This window comes from Corvus cornix, chromosome 3 (assembly GCF_000738735.6).
Source record: "Corvus cornix cornix isolate S_Up_H32 chromosome 3, ASM73873v5, whole genome shotgun sequence".
NCBI classification, from domain to species: Eukaryota; Metazoa; Chordata; class Aves; order Passeriformes; family Corvidae; genus Corvus; species Corvus cornix.
The window spans coordinates 72,623,109-72,647,665 of NC_047056.1; the positions used below are offsets into that span (position 1 = coordinate 72,623,109).

The window sequence follows — 24,557 nt, forward strand, 5'->3', positions numbered from 1 at the left end:
CATTTGTCCTTCAAGAATTTTTCAGAACATCTCAAATTATGTGTGCAAATAGATGAAATAAAAAGATGATTTATTTTCATCTGAAAGACAGTATTTGCAGGTATTTTAAGGAGTTCTGTAAACCTTCTGTAATGTAACTTTATTAGTAAAGGGAGACCTATGTAAATAGACTTCCCTTTCCCCTTATCTCCTGCTAGAACTCACTTCTATTTCTCCTCTAACCAGAGAGCAGACACAGATGAGAACTGATGTCACAGACTGTCCATAGATGGGGATTCTCCCACCTGCATCACTAGAAGGCTCACAGAGCTCCTACAGCCCTGGGAAATATTTCTGCATAACAGGATTTCCTTAGTTATTCTTTTACCAGAAGACAAGAGCTAGAGTTATTGCAGAAAGAGAGCCTTTCTCTGGCTAGCTGATACCTCAGGGACACAGTGGCTTTGGGAGGGATACAATCTATTGGGGGACAGGTTGTGTGACCACCAACTGAACCAAAGTAGGAGCATCTATAGCACTTGGCAGGGATTTTTAGTATAGGTCAACATGGTTAGCCACACAGGCAAAGTAATTACTAGGAAAGCCATTAAAAGACCACCTTTAACTCTGTTTGATGCATTTCATTAAAACAAACCAAAAAACCCAAAACAACAACAAAAAAAGCCCACACCAATCCATAAAAATATTTGTTGTTTAGTATGCCCTTAATGAGAGCAGCTGTATTTCATTGCAGAGCTGACACTGTCTTTCTACAGTCTTTCTATGGCTATCTAACCAATAGACAGTTATTCTGTGTCTTGTTCCTCTTAAAGCAAGAGTTAAAATATATCCTTTATCTTCCTCTGCTGCTTCATTGAGGTTTACAGGGACTGAAGTAAAATGCAACAGTTCTAACTGTGTAATAGGATTCAGTGTTTGACCCTTAGAAAGAAAATATGCAGCTCCAAAGAACCAAATGTTCTTATTCACTCTTTGCTGCAGATAACAACAATTTTCACTGTTTCTTTCAACACATCGAATCCTCAAATATTAACATGTTTTAGTTACCTTGCTGCATTTATATGATGAAAAAGAGCATGGAAAGTCAGAACAATCACTAGGTTAGTGCTGTATACCTGTACAACAAAGCTACAGAAGCCCAATCAGGAAAAGGGGAGGATGTGTGTTATGGTACAGTTGCTGTCAGCAGTCTGTAAACATCAGAACGTGTTACTCATCCTCACAGGGGATACATCTCAGAACAGTCCAAATTGCCACACGTGTGTTAAATGCAGTTCAGACAGTTTGCCTTCTTTTGTTTTCTCACATTTTCTTTATTTCAAAGCGAAGGGAAATTGGAGCAAAAAGGGTATCACACTGTGTGTCACGTTCTCACTGTTTCTTGTTTAAATCATTGCAGCTTTAAACCTGTAATTAACAAGGCTGAAGTTTTACAGCTTCATGAGTTCAGTGGGCTGTGTATGTCATGTAAAGTCTGGCTCATGGTATCAAGCAAAAAAAACCTTCCAAGACTGCAGCTGCCTTGTGGCACCCTCCACCTTATTTTGTGTGTATGTCTGTCCAATTTTTTTAACTATCCAAGAGTAACCACCAGCTGTGTCATCTCTTCCCTTACTTTCCTGATGATCTGGAACTTTGTTAGCAAATAACCTTCACAGAAGGGAGCCTTTAAACAGTACCTCCACAAACAAAGTCGCAAGAGTAGGTTGTGCTGTTTTTGTGGTAGTTTTCTCAGCTTGCCTCTGTTAACAGTGAAAGATAATAACATGTTTTTGTGTAGCTGCCTAAAAGACTGTTCCCTGTGTTATGGTAATTGTTTTTGTGAAGTCCACAAAAGGCATAATTGAATGTAAATGGAATAGCTAGAAGATGACTCCTGCAAATACCTGTGGTCTAAAAACATGTGCATTTATATGCCGCACACAAAAGTAAATAAAACCTTTTAGCAAACAGGTGTCTTGCTCTAACTGTTTAATTATTCTTCCAATGATACTTTTATATACACTGGAATACACACTGGAGTTCTGAGATAGAAAAAAATAGCAAGTTCTGTCATATCTTCCTTTTCTAAAGCTCTGGTGACAATGATAGGCAAGGAAAATGGAGGGGGAGGATGCAGTAAAGGAAAATGTCATGTCTGTTAAATATTCTTTAAAATACCTAGCAGAGGGTTGAGTCTGTAAACAACATAAATATTTAATCCCAAAACTCTTTATATCATTGTTGCCAATTTAGTTTTCAATTTACAGCTTCACTAGCATAGTTCATATTTAGGTTTGCTGCAGTGTTGACAGGGTTTTCAGAGTCTATAGGATATCTTTAAATCTCTAATAATCTCAGATGCTCACAAAGCCTGTATTCCCTCTTATTTCCCTGTTAAATTGCTTGTAGGTTGATTCAGTGCTGTAACCATGATTTTTATATCAGACTCTGTAAACCCAGCTTGTCAGGCTCTTCTATTCTAAGAGGCGTCCCTTTGTCACCTACCCGTCTCATCCTTTTTATGAACCTCAGCTAACAAATTCCAAGTAGACTAAAAGATTGGCAAAGTTGAGCCATTTTTTATCTCTCACTTAGATAAAAGAATATTTAGGACTAGTAAAATGGGGGTTTGGGTCCATCTTTAAATATGAACACAACTGTGCCATATTTATTCTGCTTCTGTGAAGATACATTTGTCAGGGTGATGATTATGGTAATACTGTTACTGTGCTGTCTTGGATGAACAAGAGGCCAAATCCCTTAGGAGAGCAAAGAACACGATTTATTCTACCTTTACATTCTTCAAAGATGCAAAGAGAACAAGTGAATGGAAGAACACAAGACTTCTGTGTGCTGGTTACAGTAGTTGGCTTGCAGAGGCAGCAATAAACCACTCTATATAAAGAGTGAGATAATTCTCACCAGTCTGGGAAAAAGGCAGGATTATGGCCAGTCATCCATGTGTTCATGGAATACATCCACTGCTATACAGTGTTTGTTCTGGAAAGTTAAAAAACAACATAAGGTGAATGTCTCTTTTCTCTTTCCTTTTTTTTTTTCTGTTTTCTTATGGATTTGGACGCTGAATTTCTTAATGCTAAAAAAAAAAATGTTCTTCACTGAAATTTTGCCACAGTTATCATCTCACTGCACTACAGTGCACCATCATTCCCCCAAAAAAGGCATCTGTTCTGCAGCTTCAGTGCCACAATTTCATTAGCCTTTTCCTGTCTTGTTGGAATCTTCACAGAAGAAAACTGTCTTCTCAGAACAAGCATTATAAACAAAATTACCAGCCCCTTCTTTCTAAAAGGAATATTCTAGAAATATTTCAGAGAGCTAAAATGTCAATGACAAGGTAAACCTTGAATGATTTATACTTACAAAATTTCAAGAGTATAATGCAAAATATTGTCTTCATAACACTATATTAATTATGTTGTTAAAAGCTAAGAAAAAAACAAAAGTAATGTTTGGTCTTAAGGCTCATCCTTAGGATTGCCTACAGTTCAAACAACAGATGGTTGAAAATGGGGCTGAGAATATTTGAATAAATAATCTGTTAAAAATCACCTTCCTAATCTTTGCTGCTTTATATTTGGGGAATGAAGGTTAAGAACAGGTTTTTAAGTGCTGTTAATATCATTAAAGTCAGAGCTTAAATTCTTTCAGCATGTTTTCCTGTGGTAATTCTCTCACTAAGAGCAGTGTTATCCACTACAAGCTAAACCAGAACTCCCCATGTTGCAATCCTATGTCCAACATCAGCTTCCTCTGCTGTTTGAGATTATCACTTCAGTACACATCTAAAAGTTTTCTCAGGATCACTGATTAGGAGGACCCCATGTTCAGCATCTGAAGGTCTTATAAGAGAGTCCATTATATCTGTTCCTACCTTGCTGAGCAAAATGAAAATATAAAGCTATACCTAATGTGTAAGTTAGACTTCTCTAAAACTACCAGATGCAGTTCAGTGCTTTGATTACCCCACCACTAAAATGGGCAGAGTTTTAGAGAGTAAGTACAAAAATAGCATGAAGCCAGCCTTATTCACTAATGAGCCTTTGATCATGTAATAAGCCCTCCTGCAGGAAATCCCTTGATGGCATGTTTTCTCACTTATTACCTTCCCCAGACAATACTTACACAGAATTGATCTAACAGAAGACAAAGACAGACTATTAGACACTGATTCTAGTTTTCATTTTCTACCTCCTACTCTGCACAACAGCTACACAAATCTCTCTTCACAGTCCAAAATAAATGTTCCGTGAATGTAATGTTCTTCACAGTAGAGGAAGCACAAGCAGCCCAGGCTAAAGAGGAAAAGCTACAAATGGCACAATGCAGCCTGCAAATAGACATCAATACAGACAGACTGATACACCATAGAGAATTTTACAGTTCTCCTGTGCTAACCAACTTTTTTCTTAAGGAAAACCAAACAAAAACAAACACTCCCCAAAAACAAAAACACCCCCACAAAAAAAAAGCAAAAAGGCAGGGGAAGAAAAAAAAAAGAAATCAAAGTAAAAGAAAATGATAAAAAAAAAAAAGTAAGAAATTAAGAAAGAGGAAAAGAAGACTGGTGGGGAAGGCCTCAAAGCTGGTTTCCATCCTATGATGAAACTTTGGTGTAAAGTGAATTAGCATCAAGATTTTTGAAGTGGAATAGTATGTGGTTGATCACACCATCAGGCAGATTTGGGTGGAGTGAACACAATTTTGGTCAGCGTCTGATACATCTGCAATGTCAGGAGAATTGGTTTGGCTAATTATGTGTTTCCTTGAGATTTATTCTTATCATTATTGGTTTCATTATTTCTGTACACAGAAGCTGAACTACAGTAACAGATTAACACTCCCACTTTCTCATAAGGACATCTGCAAAATGATTTTCACTTTATGTTTCTGTTGCAGAAGTTGTCCCTATTTTGTCTCCTTTTTTTACATAAATGAGACAAAATTATTTCTTTCTGTCTGGAAACTGAATTAATATTATGTGTTTTAGTATTGTTATGCATTAGCTCGGATGTAGGTTCTGAAATGCTAAGACTATCCATGTTAGCATCCAAAAGTGGTCTTCAAGCTGGGAGAATAGTAGGGAAAACAATTTAAACTCAAGAGAGGCATCTGGTCTGTACTGAACAAAAGTAAGTAATGCTGCATTTCTGTCCCAGAGAGTGTCTGAATATCAGAATCTGAAGATAACAAAAAATAAAGGATATGGAATAAAAGTAAGCTTTCCACAGCTCATATTTCTCTTCTAAAGTGATAAAGTAAGAAAATAAATACCTGGGTAAAAGAGAGATAAAACCACAACAATAAAAAATAAAACAAGATCTGAAAAAAATGCACCTCCAAGTCATTTAACAGCATATTTTCTGGGCACTGACATTCTTGTTTCTTCTCCCAATGACTGTTCATAATTTGTACTTGTAGATATCCATATTTCACTACGCAAAGTGTGAATTAAGCTACTAAGAAATAAACACTGCTTTGGAAAATAACATTACATTTGAGGTGTTTCAGAGAAGGAAAATTCTGATTCAAAACATTCCAAAGTGGTGATTCTTTCAGTGTTGGTCCTTTTTTTGTCTCAAAATCAAGTATGATGGGTTTCTCCATTTTATGTTGCAGTCTTCTCAGTCCATTTGCAGTGCTCCAGCTGCAAAAAAGTCAGAGGGAGAGCTGAGTCCTCTCACTGACTGGAGCTGGAAACTAGGACTTGGTTGGCTTGAGCACCTGATACCCATCCAGCAGGGGAAGTGTGCAGAGCAACACTGGGTCCTCGCTAGCAGGGATGCTGGGGGCCACACCTGCTGTAGAACTGCCCTTCTCAAAACATCTAAAACCCATAAGAGGATTGGCAGCATCCAAGTTGGACAGGCACCTCAGCCTGTAATGACAAGGTCAGGCCTCCTGTTACTGAAGTTGCACTAGAATAGACACAACCCAACATCGCTTTCCAATTCCCTTCAAGTACTGAAATGTGCTATTGAGCTATTTCTCTCTCAGCTTGTGGGGGAAACATGATTCTTTCTTAAGGGAACACTAGATGGCTATAATTGCCTTCAGTTAGTTTAGGAGAGATTCTTCTCATCATATGGTCTAAATAAACAAATAAATAAATAAATAAATAAATGATGGCTCAAAGACGTTTATAGACTAGAAAACAGAGAGAGAAAAGAAAGAAAATAATCTATCCTTTTGGCAGCAGCCTGGATTAATGCTGCATTCAAATGGTCATGAGACTGCAAGTATGGACCTTCATCTAATTTTAGGCAACTCGTTTTCCATTCTGTCATTTATGCCATTCTGTAAACTGGAAAGCAATACTCTTTGAGTTCTTTATGAGGATGTAAGTATTAATGCCTGTTAGGAAATCAAACACTGTAATGAAGATCCTTACTGGAAACATATACTAAATAGAATCATTACAAATAAAGTTAAACTAAAAATTTTGTTTACAGTCATTGAGGTACACAAAGAAAATATCTGTGTCTCCAACAGATGGGGATAAAAATATATAAGTAAATTTAACCACAAGCTGTTTTAACAGTCTCCAAGATGAAAAAAGAAAGGACATTGGATACATCTTTGAGAAATTTTAAAATACCCTTAATTTTAAGCAATTATTTCAGAATTACAACAAAAATTATCTATAATTTAGTTATCTGAAAATCTTTACAGAAACTGACACACTGCTAAGATTTCATAATTAAGCTAGCAGACAAAAATGGAGTCAATTGTAACTATGAATCATCTAGTTTATTGAAAAGAAATTTAGAGCATTAAATGATGAAATCTCTTATCAGTCATTTGCTGGTTATCTGTCAGGTTTAAAGAGAGCCTGAAACAAGTTTAGAAATAGGATTCAAGATTACTAATGAGAAGCAAAAAAAAAGCTTCACTCGAGAATAGGCAATCTTATCTTGCTTTTTTGTACACAGAATTTTAAAGAATACCTCAATGTTGACTCTTCAATGGATTAATTAATGTTTTCATTTTCATGCCATATTTAAAATTTTAAGGTCCATTGCCTAATATGTTTCAAAATAAATAACTTAAGCTGCATTTGCTTATTCTATTTATCTTGACAAAACCATTTGTTGCTTTAAAAAGAGGCAGCAAAATTTTTACATTGATGTGACTAGGAGGCCAAGAAAGTAAGCTTCATGTATCATTCAGTGGATTGATATATGGAGTTCATGAAAAAAACCCACCATATCACATATAAGTAAGCCTTGAGGAACACTGGCAAGTGTGGACTAATATATATCAATTCCCATATTTTACCAGTCCAAATATTCTGTAAAATTCCCATTAATTTCATTATACTGGGCAGGATTTTAGGTAAGTGGCACAATTATAGCACACTCACTTACTTTCATAATGAGTTGCTATGAAAATGTCTGACAACGGACAGCATCCATGTTAAAAACTAATCTGTACCACCAATGGGGTGAAAAACACAGGACTCAGGATCAGTTATGTAGTTCTCATAACCTTTTCTTGACAAGTGAGATACATAAACTTGGATAAATTCAAAGATCTGCCAAATTTAGAACCTTCAAGCAAAGTTCACACTGTTCAGTTTTTAGTGTCAAAGATGTCAATATTAATTATAATGCGTTAAGATCTTGACATCCTAACAAACAAATGAAAAATTGGGTCATTCAATTCTATTCTAGAACAATAGTCCTTTAGTTCTTCTAGTATATATTAATACATGGATAGCTTGTTACAAAGACAGTACTTCATTTAAAATATAATGGCATCTTGCAGTATTTTTTCAAAGTCACAATTTAGGAATAGTTTTTTGATTTATAAAACTAGTTTTTCCAGCTTCTAGGGAAATCCTGGTGGGCCCACAGGCTAAGTGTGTAGAGAAACTGAAGTCCTAGAATCTCCATAGTCTTATCACATTAATTTTGTTCTATAATTAGAAAAAGACATGAGATGTATTGTTGATCCACAGCATGGTGTAACTTGGTCTTGTCAAAATGATGCTAGTGGTACAGATTTTTTACATTGTAGATAGTCCAAACACATTTTAAGAAGAGTTGAACAACTTCTTTCCTGGAAGTGGGTCCTTAGCCCAAGTTAATGTGATTTCATCACATAAACATCTTGAACCAGAATATCTTGGAGGCCAGATGGATACCAATCTGAGAAACAACTTAAATTTTTTGTTCTTCTTCTGTAACATATTGTTTGCATTTTGAGAGCATTATCTTTTTTTGCAGTCACTTTACATGAACACAAAGGTTAAAACCAAAGCAAACCAGCCAAACAAATTCGTTACCAGGACAAAAACTGAAAGGTAGAGAAAATTTAATGAATTTACAAGAAAAATGAAGCTGTTATCATGAAACTCAGTCTGCTAATATGACCTCTCACAGGTTCACAAGTAGAATCTGAGTTGGCTCACAGTTTTGTAGAAACTAAAATGATCCCTAGCTTTGTAAGCAATTTCTGGTATATGATGTTAGAGTAGTTATCACTATAATGTGAATCCACATAAAACTGAAATAAAGAAAAGGAAAAAGAAAATAAGTCTAGAAATCAGAATACCTATCACCAGAAAAGAGTATTCGAGGTGAAATGTGAACAACCGACAGTATCGATAGCCTGGTTATAATTGGGTTCCTTTGATTTTAAGGGCCACATTTTGTCTCCCTCAGGCTAGATTCTGGCCAAAGATCATCTGTCTGTTAGAACTCTGTACTGACCCTAAAATATATAAACAGAAGCAAGAGTCCGGAGCAAATAGTTAGTGATAGATTTGAGTTTAAGATAAAAGCTAAAATTGAAAAGCCTGAAAAAGTTTACCAAATGGAGATAAATATTTGGCTGTACTGCAGGCATGTTTCTTGGACACTTTCTTCTGAATCTAGGACTGATTGTACTACTAACAATGGTAGCTATTTAATCTTCTGGAAATTTGAAAGCAATACACGTGCTTCTGCAGTTACCAAGTTGAGATGAGTCTGTGATTTAAAATCCTGCTATCTGAAAACTTACTAAGTATATTACAGTATTATAGTCTAGAAATAACTGCTCAGTCTTACAAACCTTGAACACAAATAGGTTTTGTTTCTTTATGTTTGTTTGTTTCTTTCTTTTTTTGTCTTTCTTCTTTCTTCTTTTTTTTCATTAGGCAAATTTGCTTCAAAACTTTCAGAGAGCAAGATGAAAACATGCCAATTAATAAGTTATGCTGAAAATATCTCTTCATTTTGAAGCAACTGTACTGTCTGAAATGTTTCAAAATAGAACAACAGAAACTGCCTACAGTCACCTTTCTGCTCACTCTAAGATAGTGACTGTTGTCCATCACATATGCAGAAATGAAATTTTTTACAGCTCATCAGGCAACTCACTAAAAATTGGAGTCCAGTTGGAGAAATGTTTAGTCATGGTCCACTTGGAAATGTTCAGAAATACTCAGAAAAAATAACAATAATATTCAGAAAATAACAATAAATATGAAAAATCCCCTTATTTTTTATTATTCTCTAAACTGAGAGAATTTTTTTTAATATTATTGGATGAGAGTGCCAAGAGAATGAAGATGAAATTATACTGCAAATGAAGATGAAGGGATATTTATAGCCTGATGTATAGTACAAAATTTGTCTTGCATGTTGCAAATTTCAGGCAGATTATGTTTTCAGATGACTGGAAGAAGCTTCCTGTTCTCACAGTCTTCAAGTCCTCATGGGGCCTTGAAGAACCGTGGTACCTGCTGAAGAGACAACAAATCAAGGCACAACCAGCCCAGGAGATTTTCACAGTGGTTTGACGATAATTTCCTGACAGGGGTGTTGGAAGAGACAAGAGAGGCTTTGTCTGCTTGATCTCATGCTTACAAACATGGAAGAATCAGGGTGAGAGACAGTATTGGCTGCAGGTGATCAATTTCAGGATTCTGAAGGAAGAGGGTCAAGACAAGTTGAATCATAACCCTAGATTGCCGAAAAACAGAATTTGGCCTTTGGCATTCCAAGACCTGCTTGAAAGAATCCTAAGAAAAGCAGTCATGGAATGCAGTCACAGTTTTACAAATGCCAAAATCCATCTGGACTGAATCCAGCAATCATTGTGAAGGAAACAAAAAGGGTTTCTACAGATATATCAGCAGGAGAAAGAAGACTAGGGAAATCATGGGATGGTTGCAGGAGTGGGGGTGGAGAACTGATGAAGGACATGGAGAAGGCCAAGTACTCAGAATCTTCTTCAATTTAGGTCTTTTTGGGAAAGCCCACAGAAGAGTGAGGTTCCTGAGATCTGTGCAAAAGTCTGGAGAAAAGAAGACTTACCCTTGGTGGAAAAGGATCATGTTAGAGAACATTTAAACAAACTGGGCATATATAAGTCGATGAGAATTGAGGAGATGCACCTGCAAAGTATGGGGGAGCTGACTGATATCATTGTGAGGTCATTCTTGATAGTCTTTGAAAGCTTATGTTGGTTGGCAGAGATACCTGAGGTTTGGAAGAAAGCCAGTGTCACTCCTCCTTTCATGAAGGGCAATAAGGAGGATGTGGAAAACTGCACGTTTGTTAGCCTCATCTCCCTCTCTGTGAAGATGATGGAGATCATCATTCTGGAAATTGTTTGCAAGCACTGAGGTCTAGGAAGTGCCTGATAAGAGTCAGCATGTATCTGCAGAGAGGAAATAATCTTTGGCCAACATAATAGCCTTTTATAATGAGAAGACTAGCTTTGTGGAAGAGGGAAGAACAGTGGATGTTGTTTATTTTTACTTTAGCAAGGTTCTTAGCGTTATCCCCCATAAAAACCTCACCAACAGACTTTGGATATATGAACTAGATCAGTGGAAAAGAAGGTAAATTGAAAACTCACCTGTCAGGTAAAAGGACTGTAATCAGTGCCAGCAAGTCCAGACACAGGCCAGTAACTAGAGATATATCCAAAGGGTCTCATATTGCTTAATAACTTCATTAATTATGTATATGATAGAACAGTGTGCATCCTCAGCAAGTTATCAACATTGCATTAAGGAGCTGTGTTTGATAAAGAAGATTGTGCTGCCATTCAGAAGGACTTCAACAACAGGAAGGGGCCAACAGGAAGGACATGAAGCTAAACAAAGAGAAATGACAAGTCCTGCACCTGGGGAAGAATAAGTCCATGTACCAGCCGAGGCTGGGAGCCAACCAAGTAGAAAGCAGCTTTACAGAGAAGGTAGTGGGGGTCCTGGTAGACAGCAAACTGAGCTTGAGCCAGCAGTGTGTCCCTTCAGCTAAGAAAAGCAACTTAGCCTTGATTGCATTAGGAAGAACGTTCCCAAGAGTTCAGGGATTGTAATCTTTCCTCTTCTGGCGAAACACATTTGGAGTGCTGGGTCCAATTGTGCTCTCCACAGTATGAGAGAGACAGGGACTTAACAGAATAGGGCCCCTAGCGACTGGCCACAAAGACGATTAAGGGTTTGAGCATCTGTCATACAGGGAGAGGCTGAGATACCTGGGACCACTCAGCTGGAGAAGAGAAAGTTCAGCACAATCTGACAGGGGGAAAATGAATCCAGATTCTTAGTGGTGACCAGTGAGGGGATAAGAGGCTGTCAGTACAAAATGAAATGCAATAAAGTACCTTTAAATGTGAGCAAAAGAAAATATTCCTCACTGTAAGCATAATTGTACACTGGAAAGAGAGGGGCTGGAGAGTCTCCATCCCTGGACAAATTTCTCTAGCTAACCTTTCTTTGTACAGAGACATTGTACTCAAGAGTCTCCAGAAGGCCCTTCCACCCAAAGACATTGGACTCAGCAATTCAAAACCTCCATGATTCTGTGATATGATTCTTCTATGATAAGCCCACAGGCCAGCTGTACTTATGCTAAATTAGCGTTTTCAACATAGCTGCTAATACATAAAATTGTTTAGTAGGTGTACATATCAGAAATTTCTGTTGATCTACCTCAGCCTAAATGTCCCAGCCAGTCCGTGTAAAGAAAAGATAAAAGAAAATGATAATGGTTACCACTCTGTTAGGCTGCTTTTCATTTCCTGGGCCAGCAGTCTACTTGTGGGGAAACTGTCATAAGACAATCTTTGGCATAAGTCCATCATAAATTGAACCTGTACCTTCAAAACCAAATCACTACAGATTTGGTCTGTGGTGGACAGTGCTGCCCAAGGAACACTGACTACAGATCCTTTACCAATTTTCAATGTTTTCATACAATTTTTTCAGGTGAATTTAATGTAATATATCCTATTTCCACCAAGAAAAAACTCCTACAGTCATGGCAAAGAGGAAACACTAGGATTTTGCTATTATTTTCAGCTTGGACTAGACTTCCTAAGTATCTGGAAAAACAATATGTTGTGTGATGAGGAAAAAAAGGCTTGTCTTGGCTCTGAGAACCCTTGAAAGACAGATCCATGTATAATTGCCAGTATATACTTCAACATTCAGAAGAACTAAGTTCAGTGATACAGAATTCCTTGAAGAAGAAAGAGATAAAAGAGAAAGCTGAAAAGTTTGTCCTCAAGGCCAGTTGCATTGTTTCCTTTCATTTATAGCTAGCATTTTTCTTGAATTCCCAAAATTTTTCATTCCAGCAGTCATAGAAGGATAGTGTTCTTGAATAGAAGCAAAAGGGAGTCTTTCTTTAATTTTGTTTAGAATTATATTTTGTAGAAAATCTCTAATTATATACATAAAATAATTACTAAAACAGGATTGCTATAGATTTCAGCAATGAGAGGTTTGTTGCTCTAAGTGGGAAGATAAGACGAAGGAAGGAAAAGTTCCTGGTGTTCAGCTTAACAAATCTCTTAATCATAACTTTTGGAAACTTCAACCAATCAAAAGATCTTTTTACAAATCTCATCCTGTATATCTGTGTTAATCTACTTTTTTTTTTTTTTTTAATTTCTAATTTAGACAGTTTAATATTTAAACCTTTATAGAAGATATGTGAACATGATATTCTATTCCTATACCCCAACTATGTAGGGAAAATTCCAGTAAGATGAGTCAGTGTGATATCTCCTTTGGGTTGGTTTTATTGTTTTTATTTTTTGATTATTCTATTGCTGCAGTGATTAGGATTTCAGGCAATGAGCTAAAACAATATATTACTAGACTGGTAGTCAATCAGATCACTATCACTTCAAACATCATTTAAGAAGATCTACATTTTTTATTATTTATATAGCTCCATAGTTCATGGTGCTACATAGAACAAATCAAAGACAGATTCCCTGCCCCCTAAGAGCTTACAGTCTAGGCAAGTACAAGAACAACAAGAGAAGATAACACAGGAAGGGGACAGAGAGGGGTAGTAAATGAAAAGAAAGACAATTAGATTACAGTCACATGAAAAGCTAATGTTTTTATCTTGGTGGATACAAACTGGGGAGATGAGGTGTTTGAGTAACTTTATTTTAAATTAGAACTATATTTAAAGGAAAGCCAGAAGAAAAGGGCTTTGAAAACAAATTTCATAGTGTCAGAGGTGCTTGTAGGAAGGCAGAGAGGCAAGACTGGAAGGGAACAGGACAGTAGCATGTTTGAGGTTGGAAAGCAGTGATCTTCTAAGTCAGACAAGCCAACCTCAGTGACCCTTGGTTTTCCTATACATCCTTGAAATTCTGACAAAAACAATCCCTTCTGTACACCTATTTTTGCCTTAAATATTATGTCAGTACATATTTGGGGCTATATTGGATAAAATCTTGATTCCTCTTAAGTAGAAGTCTTGACACTTCTTTCAAAGTAGTATTTCAGTCATCATTATTTGTGTTTATCAATGTATTTGGAGACTAAGTGAAGCTCTGTCTGAAGTATTTCAAATATTTTTCTAATATCCTTAATATAAAAACAATAAAAAATTATTTTATAGCATTATCTTTTACCTCTTACTATGATACTACCTCTGCTCATGATCCCTTTTCCCTGAAAATATTTTTATTTTGTAGAATATTAGGGCATTTCTCCTATTTGCGGCTTTGGATTTTGGCACAACATTTTTTCCCCCTCATAAATTATGTTTTTTCAATTCTGAAATATTAACTAGCTAGTGTATTAGGACTAAACTGTGTTATTTTGGGGGTTATGAACACTTTATGCATGAAATCAGAAAGGATTAATGCAGAGACTCAATTAATAATAAAACGAAAGAAAAGGTTATTTCAAATCTATATTGAATTCTTCAACTGAAAATTGAGACAGAAATTTCAGAAAGAAATATCACATATATAATCTGCCAGATACTCCCTGTATATGTCTGTACTTATGTTTATATAAAAGGAGAATACCATTAAAAAAGCCTCCTGATGTCTATAATTGGACAAATCTTCATTAACTATAAAGCACCAGAGATCTCTTGACTTCATCAAACTATTTTCCTTATAATTTTCACTACCAGTCCTTCACAAATGGCATTTATCAACAACATAAAAGCAGTTTTGACCTTTTTTCTAGTTATCTATTGCTATACGACCATGCCAAGGCAACCTGAAGATCTAAATGGTGTGTCTTTTGTGTCTTAAAGATTATAGATGTCTATTCTAATTGAAGCAGACACAGAGAAAAAATAAATTCCTGTTCAATTTTTACCTCCAATTGTCATCCACCAGGCAGCACCATTTCACTTGAGATATAACTGCTTTAAAATTCTTCTCTAGAGTGACATTTGAGGTCAATCCGAGAAGCACCCATCCTCCTGTCCTGAGAAATGAGCAGGCTAATTAAGCTGTTATATGAAACCACATAAAGAAGTTATATATTGATTCCTTATCTTCGTGGGCCAGATATTTACTTGATTTTTTGCTGGGATGTTCCATCAATTTTAATGACAATATAGAAACTCATACAGCATGAGAATTTGGGAATTTTTCGATAAGTCTTTCAGAGGCTCTTCAAAACAAGGAATTTTTCTTCAGAATTGAGGAAGCAGCGGTGCTTTTTTCACAGCAGTGAAAAGAAAATGAAGTTTTTGAAGAAATTGTAAGAAATTGAGCTTTTTCAAGTACAAAACTATCAGTAGTATTTTCTACTCTTTTGGGGGTCATGTGTTAGTCAATTTTCTGTAAATGTCTTAATACAGAAATAATTACTAATGCACAACAAAGTAACAACATGAGTTAGTGTATGATTGTTGGAAAAAACCCCATTATCCTACTACGAATCTGTGGAGCCATGCATTTCTAGTCTTGATCTTTAACACAAATCTCCAGTTACTTTGCATATCTCCCTCAATAATGGAAGGCTGAAATTCTGACCAAAATCTTAATTAAGCCACAATACCTCTGTGATAGAAGTTCTGTTCCTTGGGGAACTTTGACCCAATAAAATATTTGGGACATATTCTGCATTCTCTCTTACTTTGGGTCACATAAAGATTGATGAGAATTAGTCTTCTGCATCATGGTGAGAATGAAATCCTGCTTATTTCAACATCCTCAATGGAGAAAAGAACGGTGTGTTTGAATATAATACAGCATTTTATTACATGATTTTACAAATTTTATTGTAAATCATCAATCAAATGCAATAGCCAATTTTATCCATTCCAAGCCATCATAATTAGGAGTTTTCATTGTGTTATATGACAGTTACTCTTTTCCCCTTTGTGTTTTAAAGAATTAACTTAAATATAAATTATGTAAGTATACTCATTTCCAGAAAAATTCCTAAAAGGGTTTTTATCTTCTTTATACTTCAGACAAAGATAACCTGTTCTTTGTTATCACATAAATGGGGATGAAACTCACAAATATAAGAGAATTTGCTTTCTCAGTCCCTGCTCACAATGGAAATGGCCAGCTCAGTCTCTATGAAGATTTATGATAACTGGGTAGTAGACACAAACCTCCCATTTACCCCCAAATTTCATTATATAATTTCTACAGTTTGGATGATATATCTTATATTTCTGTGCCATAAGGATAATGATAAGATTAAATTAAGCCTGAGTAAACAACCACTCTCATTACTTACCAATGACTTATTATCTATGATTATTTCAATGGTTTTTGGGGGGTTTTCCTAATTAGTCAAATTAATTTTTTTCCATGTAAAGACCATCTTCATAATTCTTTGTTTGGTTGACATAACATTCCTACATAGTCCATACTATACATTTCTTGTTGAGATACAAATAAATTTACAGCAGACAGAGGTGCAAGATTCAGCAGCGTTAGGGCAGTATTTCAAAATGTTATGTCCAGGAACTCACCACAGACAGGACATATAAATTAACTTTGAAGCAGCTAAGAGCCAAATCCTGCAAATATTATCACAATGTACTGTAATGGCTTCTGTCAGAAATCCCAGCAAACTCTCTTGCCACAAATTTAGTGGCAAGAATCGTCAGGATAGGGCACTAAGCTGAAGCTAAGTACCAGTACTGATACAAAGTACTGCACATATGTTGCTCAAATCACACAGCAAAACCAAATCAACTAAAACTGACATAAATTTAATGCTTTCTTTCCTTTTTTTTTTTTTTTTAATTTTGTGCATTGAATTCAAACAGCAAACTGAGTGCATTTTAACTTCTATCACAATGTAGTCAAGAGGTCTGTGTCTTTTACCATTTACACATAATTGTTCATGACAGCATGTTATCAGCTTAGTGGAAACCAGGGGTGTAGCATGGTAAGCAGTGGTGGTAGTGCACCTATTTTTTTATATTATATAACTTGAAAATATGTCTCTTCTAAGATTCCTTTTTCATGATAAAAATAGTTTTCACCAAACGTTGGTGGTGCGCACGCACTACCACTCATGCTTGGCATCACACCCCTGACAGAAACACATGTTCTTATTTTGTTGATAAAAAGTATTACAAAAATTTCCATACAAAAACTATTTTCATAGAAATCTTGCATTTCCACAAATAAACCTGAACATTTTTTTTTTTTTTTGGAAAAAAAAAACTGCTCAAGAATTTTGTTCATTTAGTACTGCGACTGTATTGAAAAATGCAGTCCTCCTTTAAGTTCTTGACATTCACTTCTTTTAGGTGACCCATCCCACTTCCAACATTAGCGAGAATTACACAGGCTCCATTGAGTTCAATTAGTAGCAGGAACAAGTGTTTCAAAACCTATTCAGGCTAAAATGCAAGCCCTCTATGTGTGAAAAACACTGCTTCCCACCCCCCTCCCTCTTTTCACAATTATAGAAAAAAAAATTAATCGCTTATATCTAAAAGTTGTAAGATACATTCCTTTGTACTAAGGAAACTTTCATTCATCTAAAAATTGGGTCAAAATTATGGAAATATTTTTGTTCATTTTTTAGATCAACGTTCCAACCCAGTTAAATTTAAGTTACCTTTTTTTGTAATTATTATTTATTTACTTATTTCAGTGTCACAAACAGTCCAAAAAAAAGCAGGTGAACATCCTTGTATTCATTCTTCTATTCATGGGATTCATGTTTCTTCACTTTTAACATTTCTTCCATCCAGGAAGCTCATATTGCTTGGTCCAGATGGTAGTTTCAGTCTACCAGCAGTTACCAACTTTTCTGTGCTGGGAAGTTCAGAAAAACATATGGTTTCTTGTTCCACTACAGTTCTGAGACATTACTTTTACTAGACTCCTTCTGTGGTTTGTATCATCTTGGACATTTATTCTCCCTTTCCTGGCAACCGTTGAACTTCTAAAGGAACCTGTAACTTCTCACTGAGACTGCATTTGAAACCAGCCACAAAACTCACATGGAACATTCATTCATTCAGAATGGTGGAAACCCATGACAAACAGTGTTAACCCTGCATAACTTGGTTGATCCATGATGCTTGTGATTCGAGTCTGGCCATTGCAACTGCTGAGATCACAGAGTCTCTAGTTCATAGACACAGCGGCATGAGGTAACTCATTTTATTTTGCACTTGTTGCATATTTCCACAGGAAACATTCTTGCAAGGTTGTTTGGAAAAAAGACGACAGTTTGTGCTTGGGGTATTTGCCTTCCCAGCTCTATGCCATGGTTTCTTTACCTGGCAACCTTCTGTCGTTAAACGTGTGCATGTTGATAACTTCTTCTGTTTTCACAATAACAGGGGCCTGTGGCTTGTGTTTTAATCGACGCTGACACTTCAGAGACATCCTTAGCTCCTCTACCATGGCACTACAGAAGGACCTCTACAGAAGGAAAGAGAGAAACAAGAAAGAAAAAAAACAAAACAGCTGTAAGAAATTACTAACTGCAATGCCTAGAAGCAGATTTACTGTACTGGCACAGCCTTGTCAGTCTTTTCTTTGTCTCAGTCTGAAGCTCAAAACAAGCTGTTGTCTTTACAATATGCATCACATAATAATCAAAATTACTTATCGAACTGTGATGACTCAGTGTAAAAATCACCTTGCCTCTAGAATTATTTTTATGGCAGGTATGACTGTGGATGCATATGCTACATATAATTATTTCAAGCAGATTTTCTGTCAACAAGTTAGACTTACAGTACAGTATCTGAATGTAATATGTATATTAGGCATTCAGTAAAATCCCCTTAAGCATATTTCAAAATAATAATCGCATTTCTATGTGACTAAAATAAGTATTCTTCAACAAAACATTAAGGTTTAGTATAAGAAGTTTACCTGAATTCATGTTTAAACACTGTTAAAATCCAGATCCATTACTGAAAACTAATATTTACTCTGTTATTTATAATATCTTCCGTACATAAACACTTTTCCCACTAGTGATTATCACTTATGGAGTATGTGTTGGCAAAAAAAAACCCCAAGAATTCAGTTTTGTTGATCTTTATGAAAAGCATATTATTAGAAAAAGTTTATTAAAATTTCCGTCAAATCCTCAAAGCCCTTTTTCCATTTTGCAGTGCAAGCAATTTGAAAAGTAAAGTAAAATCTCCCTATTCCCTCAGTCTCACTGAATTTTCAACTGCTAATAGTGTGCTGAGCAATTAGACTTGTCTCAGTGTGAGAATTGGAGTATGGAATGACATATGGTAGTAAGGAAAAAAAGTCTCACTTTTGGGCTCTGCATCATAGAGTTTAACTTAAACGTTTTCCAGCTAATGGAGAAATGTACAACTAAATAACACATCCCAGAAGCTGAGATGTTAAGCCAAGCCTCTGACAATTGCCCTCACCCAAAATAAATTTGAGGTGTGACCCTTTGCATTTTTCTCTCTTAAGAATTAATTTCCATGCCAGGAAGATGATCAGGAAAAAAGGTAAATTAACAAATGAAAAACAAACAAGCAACCTATCAAACAAGAACCAAAAAAGTCAAAGCACCTAGAATTACTATAACTATCTCATGATCATTTTTTTTATTTTGCTTAATTAGTGGTAGTCAATATATAATTGTCTCCTTTACCTTTCAAATAAAAATCCTGCTTTATTTCTGATCTGTTATATCTTCATTGTTCATACAAATCTGAAGCTTGGAGGTTAGATCCAAAAAGTATTTAAGCACCTTACCCTACCTAGTTCTTTGGGAATCTAGATTGAATCTGTATTTATAAAAGTCTGCATTCAGCTTCCAACCTCCAGGGCTGAAAGCACTCAGTTTTCCACATTACATTTTACAGCTAGGTCATTTGGCAGTAGTAGAAATTCTGTGAAACACACTGGTGCTTGGCTCAGTCCTGGATCCTATCAGAATTCACATTCCAGTTCTCTACACACGGTTATCAACACAATAGTTATGCTCTGAGAGGACCTAACAAAACAAGTTCCTTAAAAAATGTGGCAACTGCTAAAGAAGAATATGAGGCAGATATCCTTTTCTTCTGTGCAGCCAGTCATCAGCTGGAGCATTAGAGCTGAACGTGACTCACATTTAAGAGTGTCAATATAACGGCATCTTCTACCAGAGAAATTTAAGCTTCAGTGTCTCAGTAAACAGCTATAACCTACAGGTATTAGACCATTCCAAGGTAAATTCACTTGCAGTTGGGGCCTACAATCCTGTTCCACTTGGCACAGTAGCAGTTAATGGAGGCAGAGAGAGAGAAAGGGGGACAGGAAAATGTGTACTGTTCTGTGGTAAGGAAGGAGAGCAGACAGCAGCAGAGGAAGGGCTTCAGTGGTAGTTCTTGTTTCACTGAGGAGTTCAATAGTATTACATAAAATTCTGTTTTGTGCAGAAGACTGCAAACATGATTTTTCTTATTCATGAGTTAGAACTGAACATGAATTCATCAGATCCTGAACAAATGCACCCTTCCCTAATCCTTTGCGTGAATCAGGATACAGGAAGGTGGGAAGCGAAGGAAAGGACAGTCTTGCTCTGTCTGTGATACTCTTCCTTTGAAGCATTTCTTTCTCCTGCTGAGTTTGAAATAAAGGAATAATGCCTATTCAACTTACAACAGAAAGGGTTTTAACACCTACAACTAAGAAAATAAGTTGTGAGTCCGAAGGAGAAGGAGGTATACCTCTCTGGTTCAGAGTCAAGTACTTGTCCTTGAGAGGTGAAAGTTTGGCGTTTCTGGCTGAAGTGAGCTCTGCAATGTGCGCTTGGTTGACATCCAAGACAGCTTTCTTTGTGTGAATGAGGTGGCTAAAATTCCTAATTGAATGGTCTGAATTTAATATGTCAGCTCTTAAAGCATAAGGTATCTTTGCTGAGCATTTTGTAGAAAGCAGAAAACTGTACCTCCTTATCCAGCTATACTTTGAAAGAAAATATTCAATTCTCTTAGACTTTCCCTTTTTTCTAATAAAGAGCTGTTGCTTGACATCAAAACTGTCATTATGATTACAAAATTGAAATTAACCCTGAAATATTTTAAACGGACAAGATTAAATTTAGTATTCCCTAGTGCCTTACAGGCTAAATTGCTAAGGCTTGAAGATCTTGGAATTTCTGCTATGTGAGGAACCTAGCATATAACTCAGGAATTTCATAGGGAATCCATTAAGAGGTAAATGGTGCAACTCAGCACTACACCACTTGTAGCCATTATATGGCTCTCACCTTTGGAATTAAAGACCTAACTGATATATTATGATGAACAAAATCTCTCTAAATTTTAAAATGATGCATTAGCACTTAAAACTTTCAAGGTTGTGTGTCTTGTCTTTTTTTTTGCCAAGATGTCTAAGAAGAGTGCCAAATTAGAACGAATACTTTTCAAGAGGCATCAATCCACCAAAACCTTTGCAAAAATCTGCAAAGGGTGTACATTTTTAGGTAATATCAGTAGGAAATTGATTGCAACCAACATTCAAGAAGTAAGGAAATACATGTCAACATTCTGAAATACCCTGAAAATGAGACCTCAAATAACTTGCCAACACAGTTTATCTGAGAATTTTACCTGGCTATAAAAACTCATTAAAAGAGTAATGTTGAAATGAGTGACAGTCTTAATAAGGCAGATGCCACAACTTTGAGAGAATCATTTTATATAGAATATTCTTCCATTCTATATTTTCAAATTATTTTTAATAAATTGTTTATGGGAACTTTTATTCACATACAGTAATAAAAATATTGTTTCCAATGAAGAGTATTGTTACACATCTTTTGTTTGTTTGTTTGTTTCAAATTTCACACACTGAAATACTCATGTATTTAAAAAATATTATTTCAAGGCTATGTTAGAGTTCATGACGCAGATCTTTTTTCTTCTTTGGGTTCTCTCTGAGAAATAAAAGGAAGAGTTCTCACACATATTACAAAAGTCATATTCAATAAATTTCAGAAAGGATTACATTATGGTTTACTTTTTAAAATTGAAATCATCAATTTTTTTGTCTAATTTCAATTCCAATCTCTGTAGTCTCCATTTTCTATACAGTTAACTTTGTCTTCTTTCACTGGTAGGATACAATTTTTGGAATAATAAGACATGAAAACAAGAAGCAGCTGTAGAATATTTTTTTGGTGACAGGTAGAAGACATTTTCAGATATGATTTTAGAAAAGATAATCCAATATCTTGATCCTGAATTCAATTGCTAGGGAAAAACAGCAAAATGTTTACAGAACTGAAAGACTACATTTCAAAACTGTTGTCCGTCATGGAATTGAGCACTTTAGTATATATTACAAGACTCTCCACTTAATTCAAAGAAAATAACCTGTTGCTCCCAACTTACCTTCCACACTGCAGGCATGTTACAAGAACATCAGTTATTATCGATTTTTCACTAACCCTTACAAAATCATAAGTTGTCTTCTTAAATGCTACCAGAAAGTAAATGCTGCTTCCAAGTCATCAAGTATAATCAAATGCTAGAATTTAAGGACAGCATACAGCTCTCTAAACCAAGTGCACATAAGTGCATCTGTTTTTTTTGCAACATATCATGATAAAACATTACAAAAAAAGTGTACAAAAGATAATTTTAATCAGAACTGTAGTTCTTAGCTTTCTAACACAAAACAATTATGAAAAAGTTAATCTCCTTAAGATAAATAAAGAAGTAACTGACACATCTGACATTCTTTGCCACAGCTGGCATCTCATAAGTCATGAAGAATCAAGATGAGAATTTTGCAAAATGTTACCACTTCTTACAAGCTGTTTAGACAGCTTATGCATGGCTTTACTGCATGAGAAAAAAAATGTATTTTTGCAAGTGTATTAATGTGAAAGGTAGATAATACTTACGCTGCTTTCATTATTTTGCTTTATGGGAATTTAGAAAAGTATTTAGAAATCATAATAGCATTTGTTAGACACAGAATTATGAGACTATCATCATAGATTTTTCTTTTAACAGCCTAAAAAGAGCAACAGGAAGACAGAACAGCATGTCTGCACCCGTCTAAACATTCTGATTTAAGTGGTTAAGAGTCACTGTGTTTTAAATAAAAAAATCTCCAATCACTGGTTTATGTTTTTCCCTTCTTTGATGCAGATAATATAAAGCTGACTCTCAACATTCAATAGAAATATTTAAGATTTACTGAGAAGTTCATTACTTCTAGTCTTATCTGTCAGACGTTATTTGGAAATTTGTTCAATTATCTTAAAGCAGTAACAGCAGTAATCCTGCATTGTCTTGTTGTGTTATGGGTCATTTTTCTAGTATCTAGGAGGACATATCAATCAAACTGCTTTTTGTCTTGAAGTTAGCTGAGAATGAATGCGCAGTCCTACCCTGACTCTCCCTCCTAATCAGTTTCTGATTCCTATGCCACTCCTTCAGGGCTTTTAAATATGTATATGGAAAACCTGTCAGTCTTAAACTCTCTAGACAGAAAAACAAATCCTATCAGAACATTGGCTTAAGATCACAAAGAGATGAACAATTAAAGAAGAGAAAATAACCTCAGAAAAGTAAAATCACATATCATGGTAGTTAAAGTACAAGCATTTCGAAGTTGAAGTGTACTTGTAATGATCAGATTTTTAGGTTGTTTAGTTATATACCTATTCTTAAGCATGACTGTAGATCAAAGGTTGCACATATATGTGCATGCTATACATATCTATATATGCATAATATAGTTACATTAAAAATATTTTGCCACTGACTTTTCTGATGCAGTACAGTTTCAATCCATAGCAAGCATAATGCACAAGTACACTTCAGACTAAATCCACACCGATTACCTAAACATATCACCAGTATATTCTCAATTTTAGATTTAGCAATTATTTGGTTTCTTGGTAGAAATAGAATGAGCAACCATTTTAGGTAGTTATTTTCAGACCAAAATAGATGTCACTTGTATGAAACACAAATTTCACTGCCCACTCAAATGAAGACAATAATATCAAGCAAAGTGAAAATTTTAATTCCACAGATGAAGCTTTGCTTTCACCATAGTATCTACAAAGTCACGACCAGTAGAGTAGTTGCAGACGTCTTGATGTAGCATGAGGTGCTTTACCCTGTGACTGAATGCTGGCTGTTTCAAGGACTTTCGTAGCTATTTGATGGAGAGGATCAACAAAAGTCTGATGGGACTGACCCTTCCTATAACAAAACAACACTGAAACAATTTTCCACAGGCTGAAGTGCTTGCTGAGTTTTAGAGTTATGAGATGAACTTGGATGACATACAGGACCTCATTGCAGGCCACTTCTAGTGTTTATTGTGTCTCCCAGTGGGACAATAAAATTCCAGCTTGCCTTAAATAAATTATCAACTGGTGTCAGAAAAACCCACATAAAACAAACAAACAAACAAACAAAACCCACCAAAAAACAATTCAACCACTCTCCTAACAGAACAAAATGCACTCTGGTGGATGACAGAGACTTCCAGGAAAGCAACACTTGAGTTCATTTAAAGTCTTCTGAAGCTATTTTCCTTGTTTCCATCCTGACAACTACCCTTCTTTCTGTGGTTGGTGGGGAACTTCTATTATAGCAGAAAGCTTTTTCAAAGTGGTTTTGTTTAGCTCTGCCAGCAGCCTTTCTGGCCATTACACTGACCATGATATTTTTCTGACTCACCTGTGGACCTAGGCTGGGGCAGAAGGGATTGCACTTGTGTGGTTCCACTCTTTCCTCTCAGAGAAATCCCAGAGGATGGCATAGGGCAATTGCTCATCAGCCCCGAGGGCTCTCTCTCATGCAGGATTCCACAAGGTTTCATCCTGTCATCTCTCCTTTCAACATGTATATGAGGCCACTGAG

At 35.8% G+C, this 24,557-nt stretch overlaps 1 protein-coding gene across 4 annotated transcripts in view; it reads right to left on the reverse strand.

Annotated features, from left to right (window-relative positions):
- Positions 1-13,143: 13,143 nt before the first annotated feature.
- The window catches only part of GRIK2 (glutamate ionotropic receptor kainate type subunit 2), a 366,191-nt gene continuing 354,777 nt past the window's right edge, over positions 13,144-24,557 (reverse strand). For 3 of the 4 annotated variants that reach the window (XM_039568100.1, XM_010403513.3, XM_010403535.3), the window contains 2 exons: positions 24,375-24,552; positions 18,009-18,123 (listed from right to left, as the gene is read on the reverse strand). In XM_039568100.1, coding sequence (XP_039424034.1) covers positions 18,110-18,123; positions 24,375-24,552 — 192 coding nt within the window. In that variant the 3' untranslated portion in view covers positions 18,009-18,109. Of the gene's footprint in view, positions 18,124-24,374; positions 24,553-24,557 lie in introns of all 4 variants that reach the window. The other variant, XM_039568102.1, reaches the window with a different exon arrangement.